The following is a 23,307-nucleotide window of genomic DNA, read 5'->3' as shown; positions in this document are numbered from 1 at the left end:
GTTATGATATTGTGAGTTATAGGTAAATGGGATAAGTTTTGAATCTACTAAAAAATAGTCTATCCTTGAGTAAGTTTTATGTACTGGTGAGTAAAATGAATATTCTCGGCCCGATGGATTTTCAATTCTCCAAACGTCCTTAATATTAGTAGTATTAATGTATGAATTTAAAAATTCACTTGATCGAGATTTTAGTTTTCTTTGAGTTGATGATCTATCCAAACAAGCATCCAAAGTACAATTTAAATCTCCACCGATTATTAGGTTTTGTTGTGTACCTTCCGGGATATTGTTAAGAATTCTCTTAAAAAACAGAGGGCTATCAAAATTTGGTCCATACACATTGAGGAGAGTCACCTTTTTAAAGTATAACTCCCCTATTATTACAATATATCTGCCTTCAATGTCTTCTATCGTTGATATATGTTTAAAGGGTATACCTTTACGAATTAATATTGCAACACCTCTTGATTTATGTGAGAATGAAGAGTGGTACGCTTTAGCAATCCATTTTGCTTTCAATCTGTGTTGTGCTTCCTTTTTAAGATGTGTCTCCTGGAGAAATATTATATCTGTTTTCAATGATTTTAAATGAGCTAACACTTTGCCTCTCTTGATAGGTTCATTAATTCCCTTAACATTCCAACTACAGAATTTAATTCCCTCACCCCCTATTTTTATATTCATGTCTTGCATCTTGTGATTAAGTGGTAGAGCAGATGATTCAGCACACTCAACCCTACCTTAAACTTGAACTTCAGGTAGATGAATTTTAGGTCACGTCTGTTTTCCATCCGAACATATCTCCTTAAATAAAATATGCAATTCCATTCCAAATACAAAATATAATATGATATAAGATAAAAAAGGTGATAGCGAATAGGGTTAGTAAAGTGTGGAAAGTAAAAAAGAAAAGCAACTACAACTACAATGAGTGCAGTTAGTGATAGCCATCCTAATGTGGCTAAGCATCTATGGACTTCCGTAGCTTTTGGTTTATAAAAATACTAGCTCCGTACTTTCCTTGAAAGGAAAGTTTCCAATTCGATGCATACAATTTGTGGGGGGGAAAGAAATATTGATTATATTGATTATATTCCATTAATGGTATAATTAGTAGTCTCAAATTGAAATGTTAGTTTTGTATAATATAAACATTTATCAAAGAATAATCAAAAACGAAAACATCAGAGAGAGAGCCATCAAACAATTCTCATTATAAAATACCTGAATCATACTTTACTTATATTTCATACTTTTAATTAATTCTTAAATAATCTAAATAATCTTATTATCATTGGTTAGTGTTAGTTAATATTCTTGATTATTAATAGTTGTTAGAGGTTAGTACTAGAATGTTCGTATTATATATCCGTTGCAGGAAATATACCTAATTCTTATTGCGAATTTTAGGCAACTCTTAAATATAATAGTTTAAAGTTTAGAGTTCCATATCTTCTCTGCGAGATAGCAGTGGCCGGGTAGGTGTTAAGAGTTGAATATTTTTCAATCTTCGATCTTGTCCTCGACGTTCTTGGTAAATTCAAATGCTTCCGTGTGCTTGATGAAGAAGTATTCCTTCTTCTCGTAACTGACTCTCAGTGTTGCGGGGTATAACAGTCCATATCTCAGATTCTTTATGTTCTTCAGTATTCTTCTTATTTCTGTGAACAACGCTCTTTTCTTAGCAACTTCCACAGGGTAATCTCTGAATACGCTAATCTTGTCTCCTTCATATACGAGATTTCTGCTTTTGCCAATTTTCCTCATCATGTCATCCAATACATGGTCATATTGGACCTTTACTATCATTATTCTTGGTCGGTCGCCCACCTTTGGGGGCCGTCCCGGCACTCTGTGCGCTCGGGCAAGTAATGGCGCCTGATCCAGGTTCAAAATTGTTTTCAGTACTTCTGCAGCAAATTCACGGGGGTCACGAGTCCCCTCTCTGCCTTCCTGGATGCCCACGATTCTTAAGTTCTGACGCCTCTGTCGTCCCTCCAAGTCTGTACATTTTTCAGTTATTTGATACAATAACTTTGATAGGCGTTGGTTCTCAGTGATGAGTTGTTTTGTAGTTGCGGTGCTTGTATCAGCAAGTTCCTCAAGTTCTTTTACAATCTTGTAGTGTTGGTTTAATGTCAGGAGAATAGGTTCAAGTTTAGAATCAAATCTGGATTCCATCTTATTCAGTTTTCCATTTACTTCTTCAACATTTTGAGTCATATTTCTTTCCATTTCTAATTTCCAGTCTTCAAGGACTTCGTGTACAATCTCTGTAACATCTTCTTTAATTTGTTCTTTCATTTCTTTTTTAAAAGATGCTAGCTCCTCTTTAACCTCTTGAAAGTTCTGTCTAAGATTTTTAAGTTCCTCCTTTTAATTCTTCCATCTCAGTCTTTTTCTTCTTCTTTGAGATGTCTTCTCGGGATGCTGTTAAACCTGAGGCCGAGGCTTCAGTTGGGCCTATCTCTTTAGTCTTGCCGTTTTTTGCCTTGTGGGGGGGAGTATGTTGAGTCGACATACTGCCGGTGTCGCGCGCCTGATGACGTCACGGGCTTAGTGCAAAACAATCGGTCCCGTTTTCTGCAGGTAGGATCTGTCTTTTCCTCCCGTTTTTTCGTTTTTTTCACGGAGCTAGTTGGCGCGAGTCTCTCCTACTCCATAGCGCCACCGGAAGTCTCCTATCTCTCCTTCCTAACCACATTCCGAACCACCAGGGGCGCCTCACGATTTTTCGTCTTTTTTGTTATTTTTAGTGTGTTTAAAAAGTTTGTGCAAATGTTCTCTGGTTTGTGACGGAGGTAAGCGACCGTAGAGTACTGTCAGCAGCAGTGTGGGCAACCAAATCCTCCATACAGGACGAGGGAATAAAAGACACAGTCATTACAATAAAGCCATCATCCGGTGAGGGCGGATTCTCGCAGGTCTTCCGGGGTGCACGCAAGAGATTCAGCCAGGTGCATATCCTTACCGCATTTGTGGATCAGAACAATGTCATATTTTTGAAGTTGCAGCAACATCCGCTGTAGGCGTGCTGGAGAGGCATAATTGGTTTGTTAAAAATGCTGATCAGAGGTTGATTGTCAGTTTCAATCATGACCGTGTGTCCAAAGATAAAGTCGTTAGATTTCTTGCAGGCGAAATCAACTGCCAACAGCTTTCTCTCAATTTGGGCATACCGTAGTTCTGTGTCAGTCATAGTGCGCGAGGCATAGGCAACAGGCTTATTGCCGTTAACATAATTTTGAAGACATGCTGCGCCTAGTCTGTGTTGTGAGGCGTCACATGTCGGTGTGAGCGGTATTTTAGGATCAAAGCAAGAATAGCAGCACAAGACATCTGCTGCTTAAGAGTGTCGAACGCCTTCTGCTGTTGCTCGTGCCAGGTCCAAGCAGTGACTTTGTGTGTAAACTGGCGTAATGGGGCTGATATTTCGCTGAAATCCGGAATGAATTTGCTCAAGTAGTTAACCATGCCAAGGAATCTCTGCAAACTTAGCACGTCTGTGGGTGCTGGGAGCTCGTTGATAGCACTGGTTTTCGCCGGATCAGTTTAGGCAGTCTTTAGTAAACACATGGCCTATGTATTTCACCTAATTTACACTGAATTTGCATTTTTGAGGGTTCAGCTTGAGGTTGAGGGCTTTGGCGCGATCCAAGACTTTCGTCAGATTGGAATCGTGTTCTTCGACCATCCGTCCCGCAACGAGGATGTCATCCACTACGATGGAGCACGGGCAGCCTGCAAACAACTGCTCCATAGCTTGTTGAAATACTTCACTAGCAGAACTTATTCCAAAGGGCATGTGAATATATCTGTAACGCCGGAACGGTGTGCTGAAAGTGGTTAACATGGAGTTGTGTTCCAGCGAAATCTGCCAGAATGAACTCTTGGTATCTAGCACCGTGAATACAGTTGCCTCAGTGGGATGGGAGATTGCAACCTTCACGTGGTCCGCCCTGTTTCGATGAGTGCAATTAACCTGGCATGCACAATCAAGTAAGATCAATTAGAACAAGTTGTCCTACAACTTTAGGCTGTGTGCGCCATACGCAAGAAGAGAAGTTGCCTCAGCCATCTGCGCAGTGACGTCATCCACAGTGCGCATGGGATAGTGAGGTTGTTTAATTGTTGTGTTTAAATCCTTGGGATTGATGCAAATCCGTATCTCGTCTCTATTCTTCTTGGTAGCCACGACCATGGTGGCGACCCATTCCGAGGGGTCAGCAACGGGAGCAATCGCACCTAGAGACCATGGAGTAAGGTCAGCATCCCGCAGTAACTCGCCGCGTAATTTATCATTGCGGATGCCATGAACAAGACGGTCACAGATAAGGCTATCGCATATCTTTGAAATCGCACGACTGCCGATTGGAGGCGTGGGTTCGTATCCTACTTCTGACACCATGTTGTGATTCTGCAGTTTAAACAACTGAAGTCTTACACCGTGATAAAGGTCCAAAGACTTTATTAACGTTTAGACAAAGACTAGCACGTTTCTGTAAGAGTGTAGGAACAAGGCAGGGAGGCTACAGTTAAGCTAGTAGGCGTAGCTCCAAAGTATGACTCATAACATGAGTGACACCGATCTACACTATGCCTTAAACATATCCACTGACTTGTATAAGACAACATATCAACCTGTACCATTACTTTTGGGACGCACCCCAAAGTCCATCCGTACCTTAATACTCTTAAGTACCTGCTATATTTGTCTGGGTTAAAGTCCATCTGCCAGTAGTCTGCTCAACTTTCCAGCTGATATATGTCCTGCTATCTACAATTCGACCAATTTCTGTGACCTGCATACTTAGCAATCAGACCACCTACATTCTCATTCAAGTTTTATATTATAAACAACAAAAGTCCTAGCAACGATCTCTGTGCTGCACTACCGGTTACAAACTGCCAGTCAGAAAAAACATCTGTGCATCATTAACCTCTGATAATATTGGAACTAGTTTGCCAACACTCCTCTAATTAACCTTCAGGGGTAGTCTATCTATATGGAACTTTGTCAAAAGCTCTAAAACTAATTGTGTCTCTAGCCAAAGACAGACACAATGCTGGAGTAACTCAGCGGGACCGGCAGCATCTCTGGAGAGAAGGAAAGGGTGACATTTCGGGTCGAGACCCTTCTTCAAACTGATGTCAGTGGAGAAGGAGATACATAGATAAAGAAGTGTAAGGTGTGAAAACAGGACAAAGGGAATGAAGGTCAAGGAAATCATTGTAAGCTGGGAGAAGGTAACAACAAAGCAAACAGATGAAATGTAGTCACAGACAGTAAGAATGATCGGAGAACTGGGTAGGGGGAGGGATGGAGAGAGAGGGAAAGCAAGGGTTACTTGAAGTTGGAGAGGTCAATGTTCATACCGCTGGGGTGTAAGCTGCCCAAGCAAAATATGGGGTGCAGTTCCTCCAATTTGTGCTGGGCCTCACTTTGACAATGGAGGAGGCACAGGACAGAAAGGTCCATGTGGGAATGGGACGGGGAGTTAAAGTGTTCAGCAACTGGGAGATCAGGTAGGTCTAGGTGGACTGAGCAGAGATGTTCAACGAAACGATCGCTGAGCCAGTGCTTGGTCTCGTTGATAAAGAGGAGTCCACACCTGGAACAGAGGATACAGTAGATGAGGTTGGAGGAGGCGGAAAAGACTGTTGGGGTCCTTGGACGGAGTCGAGGGGGAAGGAAAGTTCTTTAGTAACTTGTCAGTTTCTTTGTTGAACTAAATTAAGATGCGAACAGGGTTTGCATCTTCTGCGGTTGCAGGGGAAAGTACCTGGGGAGGGAGTGGTTTGGGTGGGAAGGGACAAGTTGACCAGAGCGTTGCAGAGGGAATGGTCTCTCCAGAAAGCGGAAAGGGGTGGAGACGGGAAGATGTGGCTATTGGTGGGATCCTGCTGGAAGTGGCAAAATCGGAGGGTTATGTGCTGTGTGTGACGGCTGATGGGGTGGAAGGTGAGGACTAGGGGGACTCTGTCCCTGTTACGACTGGGGGGAGGTGGAGCAAGAGCAGAGCTGTGGGATATCGAGGAGACCATAGTGTGGGCCTCATCTATAATGGAAGAGGGGAACCCCCATTCCCTGAAGAATGAGGACACTCCGATGACCTGGTATGGAACACCTCATCTTGGGCGCAGGTGTGGTGTAGATGGAGGAATTGGGAGTAGGGGAAGTAGTTCTTTTCAGGAAGCACGATGGGAAGAAATTAGAAGTGTAGAATCTTTTTATTTTACTAGACTAAGTGGGACCCGTTGGGTCCCAGCATCACACGGGAGGGCTGGTCCCCCAACGCAATATTCCACCTCTCCACCAATTCCAATATTGGTGGCCAGTGGGGCGGGGTGGGATGGGTGTTGTGGGCTGAAGGGACTGGTTTCCGGAGGGCTAGTATGGACATTGTGGGCCGAATGGATTCTTGGGCTGGTGGCTCAGTCGCTCAAGCCTGTTGTGCTGGCAGCCCACTCACTCACGGCTGATGGGTTGGCAGTTGACTCACGGCTTTTCCTTGAAATTCCATTTCAAGCAGGGTGCAAGGCCACCAAATTCAAGTGCAGTTTCATACCATTTCAAGCAGGATGCAAGGCCACTAAAGACAGTGAGTTGTGACCTCTCCCTCCTCCATCTTGCAGAGACTGGTCCATGCCCACACTTCTGGGTTTTATAGTCACTCGAGGCCCGATGTCCCTGGCCGTTCTCACCGGGTGGTCTTGCCCCGGCGTCGGGAGAGTCCTTTCGGCGGCTGGGCCACCTGGAACGGCCGCTTCCTGGTTGGAGCCCGCGGCTGCCGAAGCCGACAAGGCCGCGCCGGTTTGGAGCTCCCAGGCTCCCGATGATAAAGTCGGCGCCGCCTCTCCGCACTGCCGCCTCTCCGCACTGCCGCCTCTCCGCACGCCGCCTCTCCGCTCCGCAGACCCGCAGCCCAGAGATGTTGCTCTCGGCGGTCCAACTCGCCAGAGCTCCAGCGCGTCGCTCCAGCGCGGCGACCCAGGCAAGACATCGCCCGCTCCACTCCGCTCCGCTCCAGTGCTCCAACGCTGTGCCGCGGCCGAGGTGCTGGGCTGTCCCCGCCAGGAAACGGCGCTCCAAGCCCGCAGGTAGGCCACGAGGACGGGTCGACGGGCAGCCTGGAGAAAAGGCTGCCACACCGACCAGGTAGGGACCTAGAAATAAAGTTACACCTACCCCCCCACATTAAAAGACCATATCCCCTACAAACAAAAAAACAGGACTCACTAAAAACTATAAAAAAAACGGATTTAAAACGGACGGCTGCTGGCTAGCAGCCGTTCACCAAGATGGCTCCTCCTCCTTGGATGGCCAAAAATCACAGCCATACGTGGTAGCGCTTTTTCTAAAATCAATATAAAGCCCAAAAAGGAGGTGGTCAAGATTAGACTTTTAATTATATAGAAGGCAAGGCAACTTTAATTAGGCAAGGCAACTTTAATTAAGCAAGGCAACTATAATTAGGCAAGGCAACTTTAGCGTTTCCAAACCAAAGGCAACACAGCTTTAGCATTTCCAAACTATATTTTCAAACCACAATAAGGGCACTGATAGGTCAGTAAAACCACGCACAGTTTAGTAGACATGTGTTCAGTGTTATTCACAGCTCAGACTGAGAAACGTGACCCTCTCACTCTCCCATCTTGCAGAGACTGACTGAGGCACTCAACACTTCCTGGTTTTATAGTCCCTCCGGAAGGGGCATGGGCTTCAGGAGAGAGAATCTCAAAACATTTAAACACTAATAACTCTTTTATTTTTCATCGATGGGAAAAACCTCTTGTCCTGCGCAGCGAAGGGGGACTCTGAGTAAGTTAGATTTTCTTTTAGTAATATAGATTTTCTTGGTGTTTGTAATACTTGAGATATTTGACTTTTATACTTTGTATTTTAAAACTTTGGAAACTCTGCATGTTTGTGCTCCATGTGAAGGCCTTTGTCCCTTGTTTTCTGGTTTGATTGTTTTTGTAAGAGATAAGGGAGGCCCAAGATTCTCTTGCAGCCATTAGCTTAAATCAGTTGTGACAGTTGTATGACCTTTGTAACTCTGTATCAAGCCCTAGCAAAGAGAAATAAGGGGCTCAAGAAGGGGAAGACATGTGGTTTAAATAAGGGTGGATTACGGAATGGGAAATAACTGGGAAGGAGGAGAAAAGTAAATGCAAGTGATTGGTTATTGCTAAGGGAATGTTTGCAAGTGATAGGTTATCGATAAAGGAATGTCTGCAAGTGATTGGGTATGGAAATGCACCAGGGATGGGACATACAGAGTTAAACATGCCATAAAAAGGAGCAGCTCTTTGGAGTGAACTCTCAAGTGATTTACTCTTTGAGTGTTCCAGCCTCGATTTGCAAATAAAGGTTTAAGCTTCTTGAAGAATTATCTGCGTCGCCTGTGTTAATTTTGAGTATCAGTAACCACGACAAAATATAGCGTAGATAGCTGTGGGAGTCAGTGGGTTTATAATAGATGTCAGTTAATAGTCTGTCTCCTTTGATGGAGATGGTGAGATCAAGAAACAATACCTGTGCCTGTGTCTCTAACCAGCTTGTGCAACATAATTATAGCACTGGAATCTTTCTGGCAATAAGTATATACAGTGAGATTTAGGCCATTTGGAAGAGTTGGCTGAAAGATGGCAGATGGAGTTTAATGCTGATAAGTGTGAGGTGCTACATCTTGGCAGGACATATCAAAATAGCACGTAAATGGTAAATGGTAGCGAATTGAGGAATGCAGTTGAACAGAGGGATCTAGGAATAACTGTGCATAGTTCCCTGAAGGTGGAATCTCATGTAGATAGGGTGGTAAAGAAAGCTTTTGGTGTGCTCGCCTTTATAAATCAGAGCATTGCGTAGAGTAGTTGGGATGTAATGTTAAAATTGTACAAGGCATTGGTGAGACCAATTCTGGAGTATGGTGTACAATTTTGGTCGCCTAATTATAGGAAGGATGTCAACAAAATAGAGAGAGTACAGAGGAGATTTACTAGAATGTTGCCTGGGTTTCAGCAACTAAGTTACAGAGAAAGGTTGAACAAGTTAGGTCTTTATTCTTTCGAGCGCAGAAGGTTAAGGGGGGGGGACTTGATAGAGGTCTTTAAAATGATGAGAGGGATAGACAGAGTTGACGTGAATAAGCTTTTCCCATTGAGAGTAGCGACGATTCAAACAAAAGGACATGACTTGAGAATTAAGAGACAGATGTTTAGGGGTAACATGAGGGGGAACTTCTTTACTCAGAGAGTGGTAGCTGTGTGGAATGAGCTTCCAGTGGAAGTGGTGGAGGCAGGTTCGATTTTATCATTTAAAAATAAATTTGATAGGTATATGGATGGGAAAGGAATGGAGGGTTATGGTCTGAGTGCAGGTAGATGGGACTAGGGGGAAATAAGTGTTCGGCACGGACTTGAAGGGCCGAGATGTCCTGTTTTCCATGCTGTAATTGTTATATGGTTATTATATGGTCCTGTCCATATAAAGCCAAGTGAATCTGATACGATTGGAGTTTCCCTTCACTTTAAGAAAGATTGTTGTGTTTATGTCAGTTATCTTGGTGCCAGGACTGCAAATGTTCCTTGGGGTAATGTCTTAGCCTAAACATCAGCTAAACATTAGCCTAAAAGTCAGAAGCCACTATAAAGTCAGGGGATATTTGCTGATGATTAGACAATGTTCAATTCCATTTGCGTCACTTTAGAAAATGAAATGACCTATGTCGGCTGGCATGCCCTTAAGATCAGACATCAGCTGATAATTGACAAATAAAATGCTATACAAATGTACGCAATGATCATTTCCAATGAGTCAAATCTTTCATCTTTTGTCATTAAATCACATTGCCACCATAAGACGGTACCAAACAATTTTTATGATCATATTAAATAAAGTGATGCATATATTTATTTCTGACAAATGAATTTAGTTCAACATTTGACCATCAATGATCCGTGTTCCTGACCAAAAACCTACCAGGACGAAAATGCTGATAGGTTGGGGACAACAGCAGGTCCCTAGCTGTGTATCCTATGTTCAGTGATTTAACTTGTGATTCTCCAGTAGATCTGAAGACAACAGACTAGGGCAGAGCAATTAATCAAGTATGTGGAGGTCTTCCTCTCCAAATGGGATTCCAATGATATTAGAACTTCTTCCTACCACTCTGTTCCTTCCAATCCTGGCCTCCTGGAAAGGGCACTGTGTATACATGGAGAGCTTGCAAATCATCGTGTCAATGCAAAGAACCCAACAGCACCTGAAAGATTAGAAAGTGCTAAGAATAATGTCTTCTGCAGGTGTACTTTGAGGCAGATAGAGGTCTCTGAGGAAACTAGATCCTCGTTAATGGTTCCAAAGCCCTACTTCCCCCTTCCACTTGATGGTCTTTAATCCAGTGGTTAATGAAGAGTTAAAAACAAAATCTTACGAAACCCAGATCAACATTTGTATGCAACAGCTGGGGAAATTCAGCTATGGTTAGGGATTGGAAGAATCCCAAAGTTCCAGACTACAGCACCAAGTGGGCATTTGTGGCAGTGCCCTGGGATGGTTCAGGTCCTATCTGGCAGACAGAACCATGCGGGTAAGCCTTGCTGGCTTTGAATCCTCCTCCACTCCCTTGGTATATGGGGTTCCACAGGGCTCAATTTTAGGGCCCCTGCTCTTCTCCTTATACCTACTTCCTCTGGGCTCAATTTTAAGAAGGCATGGCATCTCCTTTCACTTTTATGCGGATGATAGCCAGTTATATATGCCACTCAGGAAAGAGGAAGACTATTCTTTAAAATCACTTCTGTCTTGTCTTGAGGACATTAAGTCCTGGATGGCCTTAAACTTTCTGGGACTTAATGAAGAGAAGACAGAGGTGATTTTGTTTGTCCCCAATGGCTGCCGTGAACCTCCCTTTGTTGACTTGGGTCCACTGGCATTGTCTGTAAAGCCAACCGTCTTGAACCTGGGTTTTAGGATGGACGGTGATTTTAAACTAGACAAACAAATAGGAGCGGTGGTTAAGTCCAGCTTCTTTCACCTAAGGAAGCTGGCAAAGGTGAAGCCCATTCTCGAGCGGGAGCATTTTGAAACAGTAATCCATGCCTTTATTACATCTAGGCTGGATTACTGTAACGCACTCTACTCTGGAGTCGCACGAGCTTCATTGGCTCGTCTCCAGCTTGTTCAAAATGCTGCCGCTCGCCTTTTGACTGGAACTCGAAAGAGGGAGCACATTACGCCAATTTTGGCCTCCCTACACTGGCTCCCAGTGCACTTTCGAGTTCATTTCAAAATTCTTTTATTTGTTTTTAAATCGTTGAATGGGCTCGCCCCGCCTTACCTCTCTGAGCTGCTCCACCTATATGCTCCTGCCCGGTGCCTCAGGTCAGCTGATCAGCTGCTCCTTGAGGTACCAAGGTCTAAGCGGAAGCTCAGAGGGGATAGAGCCTTTTCTGTTGCTGCTCCGGCACTCTGGAACACCTTGCCGTTGCACATCAGACAGGCCCCCTCACTGTCCATCTTCAAATCCTCCCTAAAAACATATTTTTATTCTTTGGCTTTCGACACTGGCTGAGGCATTGCTCCTGTTTTTAGTGCTTTTAATGTCTTTTAATTTTTAGTGTGTTTTTTATAGTCCTTCGTTTTACGGTTTTTAATGGTTTTTAATTGTTTGTAATAGCTTTTTGTTCATGATTTCTCATGTACAGCACTTTGTGGCAACTGTAGTTGTTTAAAGTGCTTTATAAATAAAGTTATTATTAAAGTCAGTAAGAATTTGTTTCACCTTCCAACTTCCATTGTTTAGTTTGCACTCAAATTTAACAGAACAGTGAAGCAGAATCTTATCTTGCTGTTCCAGTAATAGTGGAGTGATTTTCATGGGAAAGTGTTGGAGTTTATTAATGGAGATAAGTAGTCTGGGGTTGTTTCCAGTATGGATAATTTTTCTTTTGGAATTGAAACAATGAATTGTGGGGTTATGATTAATGATGATCACCTGTTTAGTCATGGCAGGTTGTGTTATAGGCTATAGAAATTAATATTATAGTAGGGGAGCAGAGTGGAGGATCAAGAATGACGGTGGGATATAGTGTTGTTAGATCTCAGTTTGGGAAAACTGCATCAATCCAAGGTGATGTGCAAGCAGGGAGGAGTATACAAGATGGGAAGTGATAGAATGAGCTGGGACATTTCGTAAGAAGTCAATGCTTTTGTGGCCAGCTTTTCACTTGTAAGATGTCTCCCTGAACAGTCATTTCTTGACGAATGAGTAAATGTTCAAATCTTGTTGAATGTCAATGCATAAGACTTGTATTAATGTGAGGAGTAAATTCTGCTAAATTGTTTTATTTACATGGCTTTGCTCATTTTCATATTTTAAATAGGAAGGAGCTAGAGCAGTTGTAAATGTATCAGATGATGTTTCAAGTGATGAAGATGGGGAAGCTGGAGTCCAAGCATTCGCACAACATCGCTGTGTTGACCGAACCTCAAGTGACTGTGTATTACGGAACAGAAAATCTCACCAATACAAAAGACACTACATTACTGAGGTTATAATCCATTTATTCCTCAAAAGGTCTTCAAACCTGTTAAGCCCTGAAATGTTTATACAATATTTCAATATGGTACAAGTACAGGGAGCAACAATGGCATTGATGATAGATCCAATACCTAACACCTATTAGCATTTATTTTATCATGAAAGATCAGTGTTGCATTATCTAAGTAAATGCGCGGCAGATGGGCGTGTTAATATTTTAAATTGACTTCAATGGTGGATGCATTATTCTAGTTCTTTATGTTACACAATGGACATTTTCTACACATTTCTGATGTGGTCTTCTATATGTGCTTGAATGTCAAAACCCTTATTAAGGACAGCACAATGGCGCAGCTGGCAGAGTTGATGCCTCACAGTGCCAGAGACCCGGGTTCGACCCTAACCTCGGATGTTGTCTGTGTGAAGTTTGCACAGTCTCATTGTGACCACTTGGATTCCCTCTGGGTAGTCTGGTTCCCTCCCACATCCAAAATACATGCAAGTTAGTTAGCCTCAGCAAATTGTCCCAAGTTTACAGGGAGTGGATTAGAAAGTGGGATAGCACAGAACTAACGTGAACGGGTAGGAGATGGTCGACGTGGACTTGATGGGCCAAAGGGCCTGTTTCCCCGCTGTATTTCTAAACTAAGAGGTCATGAAACAATTCTGATGATCATATTAAATGGAGTGATACATATATTAAATTCTGACATCTCACTATTTTATGTCACACCGTTTTACAGGAGATTGCTAAATCTGCCACTAGTTGCAGTTCACGAAGTTCTAGGCAAGATTCAGAAAGCACACGCCAGGAATCGGAAACCGAAGATGTATTGTGGGAAGACCTTCTGCAGTGTGCTGAATGCCGTACTTCCTGCACTAGTGAGACAGAAGGAGAGAATAGCCACTTGACTTCTTCTGGAAAAAAGGAGTACCGAGATGATCCATTTCACCTGGTTTGTTTCAGCATTCTTTACATATTTTTAATTGATGTTCATTAGATTAAGATTTAAAGTCTGCAGTTATACAATTGCATCCTGTATTTTTTTTATTATTTTCCAATGGGTGGAGGAGGGTGGGGGGGGGGGGGATGTGGCGATATTGTATAGGCATGTACAGTTGTTATAAATCAGTTTTTGTTTTTCTAATTATTTTTATGGCCTGAGCAAGACCATACCAACTTATCAATGTTTAGCTGTCATGAGTAGATGCAGTTGGTCCACCTTACAAAATTGATGTAATCTTGTGGTGATGGTGCCTTCTTTGGTGTTTGGCAGGAAATTCCAGGGTAGTGACCTAGTGACAATGAACGAGCAATGATAAATGTTCATGTTAGGCAAGTGTTGCTTGTTCACAGCTTATCTTCATGCTCGCCCTGGGTTTACTCTATCATAGACATCCTCTTTCCCAATTTCCTTCTAGCCTAATAAGCTTTTTTCTCCTTCCATGTTCTGAAGAAAGTTGTTAACTCTTTTTATCCCATAGGTGCAGCCTGACCTGCATATGTCCAGTGTTTTTCTGTTTTTAGATTTCCAGCACCTGCAGTTCTTTTTAAATTATCATGTTACATTGGTATACAAGTTGAAGAGAAATTGTATAGGTCATCATGGTGCTCCCACAGGATAGCTGTTCTTGACCATTGTGCTGGTTTAGGGGGATTGAAGATTAATTAAGGTATTGTGTAAGGAACTTTAGCAGTTTGCTTTAACCATTTTGTAAGTGATATGCAGTGTGCCTTGACCAGGAGGAGCATCACAAATACAAAGTTTAGTGCAGGCAAGACATTCAAATGAACTGTTCTACCCTAATTTGTGTGCTTTTGTTGCTTCATCCATCTGATCAATCAGAATCGGATTTTATTTGCCAAGTATGTTTTGCGACATACGAGGAATTTCACTGGCCAGGTCAGTCATACAATCCGAAGCAACAAACTCAAAAACACATTTTAACATGAACATCCACCACTGTGATTCCTACACATTCCTCACTGTGATGGAAGGCGAAATAAAGTTCGTCCCTCCTTTTGTTCTTCCTTGGTTGGGGGCCTCGAGCCTTCTGTTGACGGAACGATCTTGACTCCCGTAGCCGGCTGCGTTCGGGGCCTCCGCGTCGAGGCGATCAAGCTCCAGCATCGGGGGATTGTCAGCTTCCCCGTGCTGGACGATCGAACCTCACGTCGGGGCTGGTCGAACCTTCTGCGGCGTTGGAGCTCCCGACTAGCCTCACCCGAGACTGTGATCTCTTGATGGGTATGTCCGCAGGCCGCAGTGGGAGCGATCCCAGGCAAGGGATCCGCTCTGATGTTAAGTCCGCGCCCCTCGCTTGTGCTCATGACAGTCCGAGGAGGCTTCCAACTCCATCGATGATAGGCCGCAGAGTCCGGAGAATGTGATCTGAAAATTTATCACATCTCTGGGAAGATAGGAACCCGAAAAAAAGTTTCCCCCGATCCCCCCCCCCCCTCCCCCCACACAAAACAAACCAAAGTACATTAAAACAAACTCTCATCAAATGCTAAAAACAACAAAAGATGAAAAAAACGAACAGACTGCCGGCAGGGCTGCCATCTCCCCGGCGTCCCTGGGGTCAAGTGATGCCGGGGAGATGGCAAATTCCATTTGTCTACTCGTTGGGTTTGGGGGTTCATAGAGAAATTCATTGTGCAATTTCTGGTTCCTGTCCTGCTGTCACATCTATGTTGTTGGTATGGCAGAAACTCTGAAGTCTTTTTTCAGTGGTGAACTCAAGGTTGTTGACATTAGGGACCTTGAAACCATGAACTTATTAAAGATATTGGTTAAGATGGCTGCACTGTTTAAGTTGATCATGACATTTGATTATCACTGTTGTGACATGTTATTTTCTCCTGTATTGTGATAGAAGTGATAATCTGCACATCTGGTTCATCCCTGCTCCCAAGGAAACTGTCCCAGTCATCCCACCTCCCTTTATTTCCCTGTTCTCCTGCAAGTTATTCTTTCTCTCATCTACTCCTCAATTCCTCTCTACTTCCCTTTTCCATTAACCTGCACCTAAAGGGTAATTTATCATAGCCAGTTAATCTATTGGCATGTATGAGAGGAAGCCTAATACGTCATGAGTGCAGGTAAATTCTGCATGTACAGTGCCTGAAATCAGGAATGAACTATTTCCTGGAGCTTAGTTTGCAATATTAACCATTGTATCAACAAACCTCCCAATTGTACCTGGCATTTCGCAGTTGAAATCTAGTTCACCACATATTGGCTGTGGATTGTTTTTTAGGAATCTGAATTCCATGGCAGTAACACAAAAGAAAAGTTGTGGAAAAATGAACTCTGTTACGTAACATTTTTACTAAAAGTCCATGCCAGAAATTTAGACACCAGGGAGATGGGAAAAAACACTAAAGAAAACAGCCATGTCACCAGGGTAAATTTAGATTGCGTATTTACAAATAGATCTAGTGGACTTAGTTCATGTATTTTGCTAAGAAATTTTGTAATTTATTGATTTTAGGAATGGTATGTCCAATTGGTGTTAAAAGTAAAAGTGAGATGGTGTTTGTGTGAGTCAGCTTCAGGCAATAAACATTGCTTACACAAAAAACAAATTAAAGAGAAAAAAATTATTATATAGTATGCTTTTTAAATAATATCTGTCCTTTTCTAGAATCATTTACCATGGCTTCACAGTTCCAGTATAAGCTTCGAAAGAGTAAGTGCAATTGTCTGGGAATGCAACGAATGCAAGAAAGCAGATATGTCTGTGATGGAAATCAGTGGCATGATTATGAAAAGAGTGAGTACATGACTACAGTTCAAAGGATTGTCTCTCCTGTTTACTGCCCACATTAAGTACTAATTAGCAATGGAATATAATACATGCAATGCAGGCTGTTTCCAGTCAATGAACGGGTTCTGTTTTTACAGATGTCCATAAGTAGATTTTTCTCCGTAAATCGGAAAGAGTACAAAAATCACTCCACAACTTAGTAATGAATGGCATAAAAAGCACGAGACTGTTAAGAAAGAACAATTACTAAAAGCCAAGAGAGAGGAAACTGTTTCTGCCATTTGTAGGAATAAATAAATATGTAAAGTTGACCTTTGAATTTAATAATATTATGGAAACTTTTGAATTTAATATTAATAGAAACTTTAAAATTTAACAATTTTATGGAAGCCTGTTCATATATAGGGCTATTAATAAGTTGGGTGTTAATAACCTGGGGAACACCCGTAAATGATTCGGATTGAAATAGCAGGAAGCAGGAAATGAAAATGCAAGCACAAAATTCAGCTTAGATTTTGGGGAAAAAGTTATCTTCCATTAGCTGATAACACAGTTGCTCTGAACATTTCTTAGAAGTATTGGAATTTTATTTAGTCTAACAGGCTCTGATGTTCTAGTGAATTAATTTTTGTTTTTTATCCGCAATTTGTATGATTCACAGATAATGATTCGCCAATTCTTTTGTTTTGAACATGTGTAACTTTACTATTCTTTAATCATCTAACAGGTTAACAGCTACAAACAAGGTATTGGTTACCAGCTATTTGGGAATTTGGTTTCTCTGATTCTTGGCATCACACCAGTTTTGTTCAGACTCTTTCAGCAGAAGGATGTAGAGCAACTCGTATCCCTGTCTGCTGCGGAACTCTTTTTTATTGCATTTGGTTCAAATGCAAATCTAACTGTTATGATCATCATAAGCTTTGTGGTGCGTGTGTGCCTCATGTGGATCTTTTTCTTCATGCTGTGTGTAGCTGAGAGAACATATAAACAAGTAAGCAGGTTATTTCAAGTATTAAATTGATTTATGAAGAATCTTGATTGACTTATGTTATATTTCTCAGTTACTTTAATATACTAGAACATAAGTTTATGAAATTACTCTAATCATATTTGACCATGATTGGCCAGGAACAAGAAGTCAAAGAAGCTGATTTTGATGTATGAACATGACTAGATAAATTAACCCAGAGATAAATGAGTAATGTTTGGCAACTTTACTAAGACAGTTGTCCCTGCACAGGCCTTGTAATATAGCTGTTCACTTTGTCTCACTTGACTGCATGTGTTTTTAAAATGTTGTTTCTTGGACTCCCATTTTGCACTGTCTGTAGTTGGACACTTATTATGTCCTAAAGATAAATTAACTTTTATATATTTAATGATAATCTTCAGTTTATGTTGACCAACTCTTTGACAAATGGGTAGTTTTTCCTATTTACTTCAGAAGGCCCCTTGTAATTTGGACATTCTTAGAAATCTCCTCTAAAACTACTATGCTTCAATAAAGTTTCCCAATTTCTCTCTATTAACCCCTGTGTCCTAGGTTGCCCATGCAGCAAAGTTTCAGGATTCTAGTACTTGAAAAGAGGGTTAAATATAAAAAGAATGCTAATAAACTAAGGAAGTAATGTCAGAAGGGTCATCCTTCATGTTAGGTGTTAATGTGAGGCCTGGTTTACTGCGTCGAGCAGAAATGGAAAATTCCATGGCCTGGGAAAAGAAATGGTGTGTATCTGGTGACCTGGCCAATATTTCTCTTTTAATCCACATCATTAAGGTTCATTATTTGGTAATTATATCGTTGCTCTTTGTGCAAACCTAGTGAAAACAATTTTGCTGCTGAATTTGTTAAAATTCTGTCTATTTCAGAAGTGCTCCATTGGCTATAAAACTGTTTCAGCCAAGGTGAAAGAGATAATGGTGCTATGCATATACAAGGCTTTCATTTGGCTGTCTAATCATTTAAAAAGTTTTAAGAGTTTACTGAAACAAAATAGTGTTCAAGGGGCGGTGGCGATGTTTTTTTGTTTCAACACATGCTAATAAGATTCAACGGATATATTGGTGTAATAGGCTTGGGCAATAATGTTTTGGCGGTGAATGTGTTTTTGTTTAAATGTACATTAAATCTGAGCCAATCTTTTCAACAACCCTACTATTTAATGATAGATTATAATTATATTTTCTGTTCCTTGTTGCAACTTCAAGGAATAGTTAAACAACTTGCCTTTTGTTTCATAGAGATTGCTATTAGCCAAACTTTTTGGCCATTTGACCTCAGCAAGACGGGCCAGAAAATCTGAAGTTCCACATTTTCGTCTCAAGAAAGTGCAAAATATAAAAATTTGGCTTTCATTACGTTCATATCTCAAGGTAAATTGAACATTGTCAAATTTTGAATCTAAATGCATCTGCATTCCACAATAACTCCATCGAGGATCCCTAGAGTGCTTGAGAAATGGCTTTCTTTATGGATTAAAGCTTTTGGTTGTGCCTAGTGGCCATGTCAGGGACACTATGCTTCCGGAATTTCCACATCCCTGTCAGATGAGTGCTGGAAGTTATCATGGCAAATGAAAGAAGGGAACCACAGTGAGAAACTGTTCATTTTGGATTTCAGATCAGAGAGCCGATTGTGCTGCCCTTTCACCTGTCCCATAAACTTTATCATTCCCAATGAAAGGCCCAGATAATTGAAATAAATTAAACTGATATTTGGTGTTGATATTGCCTTTAAATTTCCATTCTCCTGGTATGTTGTTTGAGATCAATAGCACATTATGTGGATAGGCATTTGTCCTCGGAACACAATTGTGGTATTTTTGTCAGACCAGGTTTATAAGGCATTAAAAGACACATGTTGATGCCCATTAATAGAATTTGCTGTGAATAATAATACGGAGTATGTATGTTGTTTGGGAATAACTCTTGTTTTGGGCAATGGACAGTTGGGTTAGGATGGGAAAAAATAAGTTTGAAACACTTAAAGAAGTTTTCTTAAATTCAATGATACTATCAGACTGACAAGGTCCATTTTGTTATAAATATGGGGATAGTTTTCTATATTGAATATTGACAAAAAAGTGTAATTCCAATGTAACATTGGCTGACACAATAGAAAATAGGCGCAGGAGTAGGCCATTCGGCCCTTCGAACCAGCACCGCCATTCACTGTGATCATGGCTGATCATCCACAATCAGTACCCCGTTCCTGCCTTCTCCCCATATCTGCAAATTTGCTAATGTTACTTTTAATCCCTTCATCTAAATTATTAATGTATATTGTAAATAGCTGCGGTCTCAGCACCAAGCCTTGCGGTACCCCACTTGTCACTACCTGCCATTCTGAAAGGGACCCGTTAATCCCTACTCTTTATTTCCTGTCTGCCAACCAATTTTCTATCCATGTCAGTACCCTACCCCCAATACCATGTGCTCTAATTTTGCCCACTAATCTCCTATGTAGGACCTTATCGAAGGCTTTCTGAAAGTCCAGCAACACTACATCCACTGGCTCTCCCTTGTCCATTTTCCTAGTTACATCCTCAAAGAATTCCAGAAGATTAATCGAGCCACCGATATCAGGCTAACTGGTCTATAATTCCCTGTTTTCTCTCTCCCTCCTTTCTTAAAAAGTGGGATAACATTAGTTACCCTCCAATCCACGGGAACTGATCCGGAATCTTTAGAACTGAATTCTATAGAATCTATAGAAAATGATCACCAATGCATCCATGATTTCTAGAGCCACTTCCTTAAGTACCCTGGGATGCAGACCATCAGGCCCTGGGGTTTTAATCAGCCATCAGTCTACCCAACACAATTTCCAGCCTAATGTGGAATTCCTTCAGTTCCTCCATCACCCCGGGTCCTCTGGACACTAGTACATCTGGGAGATTCCTTAGTGAAGACAGATCCAAAGTACCTGTTCAACTTGTCTACCATTACCTCTTAATGGCTCCTTGTATTTCCAATTTATCTCGTCCCCACCACTATTTAGTTTAAACCCACCTGTGCAGCAGTGGCAAACCTGCCTGCCAGAATGCTGGTCCCCTGCCTGTTAAGGTGCAATCCGTCCCTTTTGTACAATTCACCCTAACCCCAAAACAGATCCCAGTGGTCTAGAATCTAAATTCATGCCCCCTGCACCAGCTCCTCAGCCACACATTCTGATCCTCTACCTCCTTGTTCCTGCCCTCACCAGCACGAGGAACTGGAAGCAAACCGGAGATAACCACCCTGAAGGTCCTGCTTTTCAGCCTTCTTCCGAGCTCTCTAAAGTCACGCTGCAGAATCTCTTTTCACTTTATCCCCGATGTCATTTGTGCCGACATGCACTACTACTTCCGGCTGCTCACCTTCACCCTTGAGGATGCCGTGCAATCGGTCCGTGACGTCTTGGATCCTGGCACCAGGGAGGAACACACCATCCTTGAATCCCGCCTGTTCCCACAGAAACCCCTGTCTCTACCTTTCACGATAGAGTCCCAGACTACCATGGGACTGTCTCTTTGGCTTTGCTTCAGTGCCACGTTTTGACTCGCAGACCTGTCCCCCGCTCAGAATGGCAGTGTCTTCTGTCCTGACAGCTTCCAAGAGGGTGAACCTGTTTTCAAGAGGTACATCCCCTGGGGTCGCCTGTACTCCAAGCTTCCTTCCCTTCCTCATCATCACCCACCTTCTCTCTTCTGGTTCCTTCGGTGTAACGATCTCACTGTAGGTCCTGTCCAGGAAACTCGCTTTTTCCCCGGATGATCCTGAGGTCATCCAGTAGCCTCTCCAGTGCCCCAACACGGTCCTTCAGGAGCTGAACCTGGACACACTTTCCCCAGTTGTAGCAGCCAGAGGCACCAACAGTGTCCCTGACCTCCCACCTCCTGCAAGCATCACACTGAATCAGCTTACCTGTCATTTCTTCACTGCATCTCACCTTCTCCAACTTTTGGCATAGTCTCCTCCCTCAGCCTCCTCGCCGAAGACTCTCGAGCCAAAGACTTGCACTTTTCTCACAAGGGACTTCCCTCGAAAAGGCCGCTCCCCGACAGGCCGCTCCCCTAGAGCAAACTTTGCTTATATTAGCTGATAAATCGACTAATTCGCTAACTTACCGATTTGCTTATTAAATTCCTCAGCCAATCCCCGCACTCCTTCACCTTCCGCTCCTCTCCCGACCTTGAAGGTATGTGTTGCAGGCTGGCCCCGACAGGTTTTTAAATCACTCGCTCCTGAAAAAAACTGAAACTCCCCAAGAGATTACCTTCTCAGCCAATCCCCGAACTCCTTTACCTGCTGCTGCTCTGCCGACCTTGAAGAATGTACATGGAGATTCTTTTTTATATAAATGGATATTATTTTCTTGGATATTATATAGCAGATGACTAGGATCTAGATTTAATTTTGTGATGTGTAGGACGGAACTGCAGATGCTGGCTGAAGATAGACACAAATGCTGGAGTAACTCAGCAGGACAGGCAGCATTCTGGATAGAAGGAATGGGTGACGTTGTGGGTCAAGGCTTTTCTGCACACTCCTACAGAAGAAGGGTTTTGACCCGAAACATCACTCATTCCTTCTATCCAGAAATGCCTGTCCCTTTGAGTTACTCCAGCATTTTGTGTTTAATTTTGTGACTGCAGTTTACATTGTTTTTTTTCTTTGGGGTAAGAAGACACTTTGACACCATTTAGAATAAAGTGACCAAACTGTAATTTCACGTTAGGATGGTAAGAGTACATCTTCCCTCTGATGTTAGAATAATCATTTAATTTGTATGGTACCTTTGTACATGTGCTGTGTGCTTCATACCATATCCTGCTGCTGATAGAATCCTGAATATTTCTGCCTATGCATATAATTTAGACTTTTGCTGTTGCTGACGCACTGGTGTGCCACAGAATAGCAGGCAGTAAGGATATCAAATATTGATGAGTTTAACCGTGATCTGTTGCTCTTTGGCTTTCTATTACTGAAATACAGGCCAATCAGCCCAACATATCCAGAAAATCAGTGGACACCCATTCATAATAATGCCATCCTCTAGCCTTCAATGTCCAGGTGATCCGAGGGATCATCCAGACATCTCTTAAATGTTAGCAGTTCTGCTTTCACTATTCTCTCAGGCAGTGCAGTAAAAATATTCACCACCCTTCGACTCCCTCCAAATCTTTCAATGCCTGCTCTAAATCTATGTTGTCTAGATTTACTCCTGATAAGGGGAAAAGGATTGCTGCAATCTACCTTATTGATATCTTTAACAAATTTTCTATACCTCAACCCAATGTCCCCTCTTAACCTGTGCTCCAGGGAAAACAGACCTACGTACTCCAGTCTCACCTCTTAACTCAAATGTTTCATCCCAGGCAACATCCTGGTGATCTCCTCTGCACCTCCTTCAGCACTATCAAATCCTTCATATAGTGTGGCGACCAGAATTGCACACAACACGCCAGCTGAGGTCTGATCAACATTTATGAAGTTAAGCAACAACCTTCCTGCTCTTGATTTACCCTCCTCTCTGCCCTGCACCCCACCTGGACATATAGCTACTTCTCCCTCCTCCCCGTGTCTCATACCTTCTGTCTTTTCACCTTTTACCTTTGTCCAACCATCTGCCTATCAACCCCACCCCAGCCCCCGACTTGAATCCACCTATTACTTGCCAGGCCTTGTTCTGCCCGTCCTCTCTTCCAGCTTTCTTCCCCCCACAACAATTAGTCTGAATAAGGGTCCTGACTGGCAACGTCACCTATCCATGTTCGATCCAGAGATCCTACATACTGAGATGTTGCCTGACCCGCTGAGTTACTCCAGCACTTTGTGTCTTTTTTTGATTAAAAGTATTTATGGAACTCAGCTGAGGGGAAAAAAAACATTTTACTGGTGTGTCAATAAAAAAGTGTTTAAAAAAAAAAATATGTTACAGGAGTTTCAGAGAGAGAGAGTTTTATTGGTTCATAGATTGTATCTGTATCTTGTACTA

General features: G+C 42.3%; 1 protein-coding gene across 11 annotated transcripts in view; it reads left to right on the top strand.

Annotated features, from left to right (window-relative positions):
* phtf2 (putative homeodomain transcription factor 2) overlaps positions 1-23,307 on the top strand; it is a 95,897-nt gene that overhangs the window by 62,745 nt on the left and 9,845 nt on the right. For all 11 annotated transcript variants that reach the window (XM_033039846.1, XM_033039842.1, XM_033039843.1 and 8 more), the window contains 5 exons: positions 12,394-12,561; positions 13,295-13,507; positions 16,203-16,331; positions 17,053-17,319; positions 18,570-18,701. In XM_033039846.1, coding sequence (XP_032895737.1) covers positions 12,394-12,561; positions 13,295-13,507; positions 16,203-16,331; positions 17,053-17,319; positions 18,570-18,701 — 909 coding nt within the window. The remainder of the gene's footprint in view (positions 1-12,393; positions 12,562-13,294; positions 13,508-16,202; positions 16,332-17,052; positions 17,320-18,569; positions 18,702-23,307) is intronic.

The sequence above is a fragment of the Amblyraja radiata genome, chromosome 21 (genome assembly GCF_010909765.2).
Source record: "Amblyraja radiata isolate CabotCenter1 chromosome 21, sAmbRad1.1.pri, whole genome shotgun sequence".
In the NCBI taxonomy this organism is placed as follows: domain Eukaryota; kingdom Metazoa; phylum Chordata; class Chondrichthyes; order Rajiformes; family Rajidae; genus Amblyraja; species Amblyraja radiata.
The sequence above is the reverse complement of the archived record's forward strand: the minus strand, read 5'-3'. Positions and strand labels throughout refer to the sequence as shown.